Source organism: Coturnix japonica, chromosome 1 (genome assembly GCF_054131305.1).
Source record: "Coturnix japonica strain WE chromosome 1, WE-NBRP24, whole genome shotgun sequence".
Taxonomy (NCBI): domain Eukaryota; kingdom Metazoa; phylum Chordata; class Aves; order Galliformes; family Phasianidae; genus Coturnix; species Coturnix japonica.
In genome coordinates, this window is record NC_140663.1 from 123,175,592 (window position 1) to 123,180,951 (window position 5,360).

At 47.9% G+C, this 5,360-nt stretch overlaps 1 protein-coding gene across 1 annotated transcript; it reads left to right on the plus strand.

Moving 5' to 3' along the window:
* The first annotated feature begins 2,200 nt into the window (after window positions 1-2,200).
* Window positions 2,201-4,404, plus strand: LOC146762693 (uncharacterized). Its single transcript, XM_085537117.1, has 2 exons — window positions 2,201-3,132; window positions 4,033-4,404. Exons 1-2 carry the CDS (start codon window positions 2,201-2,203, stop codon window positions 4,250-4,252), a joined length of 1,152 nt encoding a protein of 383 aa, XP_085393243.1. The 3' UTR covers window positions 4,253-4,404.
* The last annotated feature ends 956 nt before the right edge of the window (window positions 4,405-5,360 follow it).

Genomic DNA, 5,360 nt, shown 5'->3' on the forward strand with positions numbered 1-5,360 from the left:
GATGATGCCGACATGGGAGAACAGCAGATAACACCAAGAAGAAAACAGAAGAAGAATTTCACCCCAAAACGACAAGGGTCGTGGGGAACGGGGTCAGGGGGAATGAGGGAATGGGGTTGTGGGGAATGGGGCCATAGGGAATGTAATGAATATGTAATCAAACTGAGGAGGAGACTATTGATTATGTATTAGCTTGACCTATATCTGTAACATACTTTTCTCCTTACGGTGTGCAAGTTTGGAGAAGCTATCCCCCTTGCACCAGAGTGTATGCGCATCACTCATTAAACATACCTGCTTTATAACTACCTGGTGGTTATGGAGTTTGATTCCGCAAGTCAGTACTGGAAATGATAAACAAAAACAATGGCTATATTGATGTTGCAATGATGTTATTACAGTCTAAGCATTGTTGTGCTTCAGGTGTTAATTGCCTTTTAGAGGTTAGATCTGGGTTTCCTTTGAGTAGCTGGAATAAAGGGTGCAACTGTCGAGTAGTAACACCCAAAAGCAGTCGCAAACAATTGATGGTTCCTAACAATTTCCGCAGGTCATTTAATGTTTGTACATTAGGTACTATTTTGAGGATTTGCAGCTGGATGATGTGAGATGTAATTTTCCATCCTAAATATTTCCATGGAGAGCTAAGTTGTACCTTTTCTTCTTCTATTTGTAAACCGACAGGTTGGACTGCCTGCTGGACGAGCAATCCCTCTGTGTTCTCCTAGTCAGGTTAAGGGTCCAACGGTGGAACCATGTCCTCCTGCCTGCATAAGATACATTTAAAAAAGGCGCACAGGTTGGTTTAATTGCTGAAATATTAGTCTGCATTGATAGCTTTACCCATTTTAGAGACCATGTTGGATTAAACACCACCTGTTGTTGCCTTGTATTCTTGATAGCGTACGGTCCAATTTCATAAATTTGTGGGGGTACATTCTACATGCCCTTCTATTTTGTAATTCGTCACATAAATAGCATCTCTAGCACTACATATCGGGGCACACTCTACTTCCACTCACCCCCCAGGATTAAATATTGCATCCCATATACATTTTTCATCCCCAGGGCCTATAGGAATCTCAAAAAAAGGAGGTAAACTACTATTACAATATATATTCTCTTCCCTATTTACAAGCTGAGTAATACAGCAAGTCAACGGAGGAACCAAGTCCCTGATGCCATCTGGAAAGCATACAAACACAATATTGTCATATAAGTTTGGATCCGCTGTTGGTTGTGGCTTCACAGTGCCAATCCTGAATTTGAAAGATTGTCCCTGGTCGCCTCGTGCCCAGAGGCAAACTACTGAAACAGGCTCGATCAAAGTAAAATCATGCCAAGAGTCCCATTGTTCCACAACACAAAACTTACTTTCCTTCTTTCCCTGTTTCATCATTAGTCACTGACATCTGAATTGCTCTTTCATACATGGATCCATTAGTCACCCGACATCCCACTGTTATCCCTTGTCAGATCATCCTTGTCTCCCCCCTCCCTTAACCCCTTTAGCTGCAGTTTCAGTGTTTGATTAGCGCGTTTGATGATCACTTGGTTGGCACTGTTGTGCAGGATACCAAGCATATACCAAGCATATGACGTACCCCTTAACTCCTATAGTAGCAGAATAAGGGCATAATAATTGTGACATCAGTTCCGGTATCCACTAGGCCTAATAAATGTCAACCGTCTACTAAGCTGTCACGGTTTAAACGAAAATCTACCTGCGTCCTACCATTTGCTTCAGAGACCAGCTTCAAGCAGGTAAAACTGCACTGGGGAAGGAACTGAAGTGAAGAAAAGTGAAGAAAAACATCCAGAAAAGCTCTTTTTTTAGAGTTTTTTTTTGGAGCTAGCAGCAGTGCTGTGCCTGGGCTAGCAGCTGGCAGCTTGTGGGAGGGCTCCTGACTCACCAGAGGCGGAGCTGACACTGCCTGCTCTTTATCACTGGTAATTGACCTTGACCTATTTGCTGTGTGGATAAAGAGAGATCAGGGATCACAACACAGAAGGTGTGAAAAGCTGTTCTGAGCACCTAGTTTGGAGGTAGTCAGTGTTTGAGGGTTGCCTGCACTGCCCACTCAATAAGGCAGCAGTGGGAGTGGAGGCTGTGTCTTGTGTGAGCACGGGTGAGTGCTCTTGTCTTTTTCTCAGGTAACTTGCTCTTCTGTTGACTGGACCTGTCGCTAATGCTTCAAACATGGTCCTCACCAGGAAACGGGCTTCCCGTGCAAAGACTGTGGCAACCCAGACAGAGGGTCTGCTTCAAGATGTGGCAGTTCAGGTCTCTGGCTGCCAGGAGTGCCTCAGCCTGCTGCTGCCAGGAGAGGATGGGAAGGATGCAACTTGTGTGTGGTGTGAGCAGCTAGATGAGCTGCTCAACCTTGTGGTGGAACTTAGGGAGGAGGTAGTTAGGCTGAGGACAATCAGAGAATGCGAACGTGAGATTGATTGGTGGAGTGACTCTCTGCGAGAAAGGTGCAGAGATTGCACTTCGCAGACTGAGGGAGTAATGGACCCTCTCTCTCACCATAGTCAAGCAGGGAGAGACAGCTTGAGAGGAGAGGAGGAATGGCAGCGGGTCTCAGCCCAGCGTCACAGGCGACCCCCGCCCCGACCTTCCTCGGTTCCCCTGGTCCCTCTCTGTAACAGATATGAAGCCATGAAACCAGAGGGAGAGGTGAGTGATGATGACATGGCAGTGCTGCCACCAAGCTTGCCCAAGGTGAGGTGGTCGGCTCCACGTTTGATGACTGCTTCCTCCAAGAAAGAAAGGAGGGTAATAGTTGTGGGCGACTCTCTTCTGAGAGGAACAGAGAGTCCAATATGTCGGCCTGACCCTACCCATAGGGAGGTGTGCTGCCTCCCTGCGGCCCGGCTCAGGGATATTTCTAGAAAACTCCCCAGCCTTATCCACCCCTCTGATTATTACCCTTTATTGATAGTTCAGGCTGGCAGCGATGGGATTGCTGATAGAAGCCTGAGGACTATAAAACATGATTTTAGGAGGCTGGGGAAGTTAGTTGATGGAGTGGGCATACAAGTAGTGTTTGCCAGTATTCCTTTTGTGGCAGGGACAAACACTGAGATAACCAGAAAAAGCCATCTTATAAATGCATGGCTGAGAGGCTGGTGCTGTAAGAAGCCATGCTTTTTGCATTACTGTCTCAAAGTTTGCTGAAATGGAACAAGTCCGGGAGCTACGAAAGGGAGATAAGATACTGATCAATGGCCCTTGAGTGGTCTTTTTGTGTTGGCCTATCTCAAGGAAGATGGCCATCCCTGAGGACTAATGGCCCTTAAGTGGTCTTTCCTGTTGGCCCATCTCAAGGAAGATTGACAGCTCTGAGGAAGTCACAAGACTCTGACCCGAGCCGTCCCGAAATGTCTCGAAGGCTGGAAAGAAGGATAAAAAGGGCACGGACAAACCCCGAATTTTGGGGGAGAGGTTTTCTGACACCAGATGCCTCTTTACGCGAGCGCCTGCATGCTGAAGAAGATGGCTGCATGCTGAAGAACCTTTGTGGGCTTCTAGGTATCTGACCTCAGATCCCTCCACCGTTGTCCTACTGCTGCCTATTCTCTCTTCTGGGATTGCTGCTCGAGACTCTGCTCCGAGGGACCTCGCTGCCCGAGACTCTGCTTCTAGAGACCACGGTACTCTGACCATTTTTCCTGTGATTCACCGATCTGCTGTTTGCAGCCTGCTACTCCGTTGCTGCTCTCCCCTACGCTTATTTTGCCCCGGACCAACGTTAACAACGTGCTCCGGGACTCTGCTGCATCCAGGAGGTGACTATTCCCCGCTTTAACGTAATTCTTGCTCTTTTCTACCTTTTTCTATCGCCTACTTTCCTTTCCCCATCACCCTAATTTTGGCATTCGCCGCTCTCCCTTCCCCATCCCCTCAATTGTCTATTATTTTCAATAAACTGGTCGGATCAACATTTGAATGCTCTTCTTCTTAATCTCACGCCGGGCATAACATTATTAAAAGAACCTTTGCCTCACTCCTAAATTGGAGCGAGACAGGTGCAAACGCAAAAAGTTTGGATTCTTTGATCATGGGACGGTCTACTCGGCATCTGGCCTGAGGTCGGCTGATGGGAATTGCCTGTCTCCAAAAGGGAAACGGATACTTGCCCAGGAGCTGGCAGGACTGGTAGAGAGAGCTTTAAACAAGATAGGAAGGGGGAAGGGGATAAAGCCAGGCCTGCTAGAGATCGGCCTGGGGAAGTGGTACTGGGACTAGGAGAAAGATGAGGGGCTCAGCTGAGGTGCGTCTACACTAATGCACGCAGCATGGGCAACAAGCAAGAAGAGTTGGAAGCCATAGTGCAGCAGGCAAACTATGACCTAATTGCCATAACAGAAACATGGTGGGATTGCTCCCATGACTGGAGCGCTGCAATGGATGGCTACAAACTCTTCAGGAAGGATAGGCAAGGAAGGAGGGGTGGTGGTGTGGTGCTCTATGTTAGGGAATGCTTTTATGCTACCGAGATTGTGACTGGGGATGATAACATTGAATCCCTATGGGTAAAGATCAGAGGAAGGGCTGACAAGGCAGACATCCTGGTGGGCGTCTGTTATAGACCGCCAAACCAGGATGAAGAGATAGATGAGGTATTCTACAAGCAGCTGGCATGAGCTGCACGGTCGTCAGCCCTTGTCCTTATTGGGGACTTCAACTTCCCTGACATACGCTGGGAGTATAGCACGGCACAGAAGAAGCAGTCTAGGAGGTTTCTGGAGTGCATAGAGGATGCCTTCCTGATGCAGCTGGTCAGAGAGCCGACAAGAGGAAATGCCCCGCTAGACCTGCTGTTTGCAAACAGGGAAGGTCTGGTGGGAGATGTGGAGGTTGGGGGCTGCCTTGGACAGAGTGACCATGAAATGATAAATTTCTCAATTCATGGTGAAGCTTGGATGGGGAATAGTAAAACTGCTACCTTGGACTTCTGGAGGGAAGACTTTGAATTGTTCAAGAGACTAGTAGGGGCAGTCCCCTGGCATTTGGTCTTAGCGAACAAAGGGGTCCAAGAGAGCTGGTTGCTCTTCAGGAAGGAAGTCTTAAGGGCACAGGAGCAGGCGGTCCCCCTGAGCCGCAAAATGAGCCAGCGGGGAAGAAGACCGGCATGGATGAATAGGGAGCTGTTCTTAAGGTTGCAGGAGAAGAAGAGAATCTACCGCCTGTGGAAGGAGAGATGGGCAACTCAGAATGACTACAAAGAGGCTGTTAAGATGTGTAGAGGGAAAATCAGAGAGGCAAAAGCCCAGTTTGAATCTAAGCTGGCCGCTGGGGTAAAAACAAACAAGAAACCCTTTTACAAGTACATCAACTGTAAGAGGAAGACAAA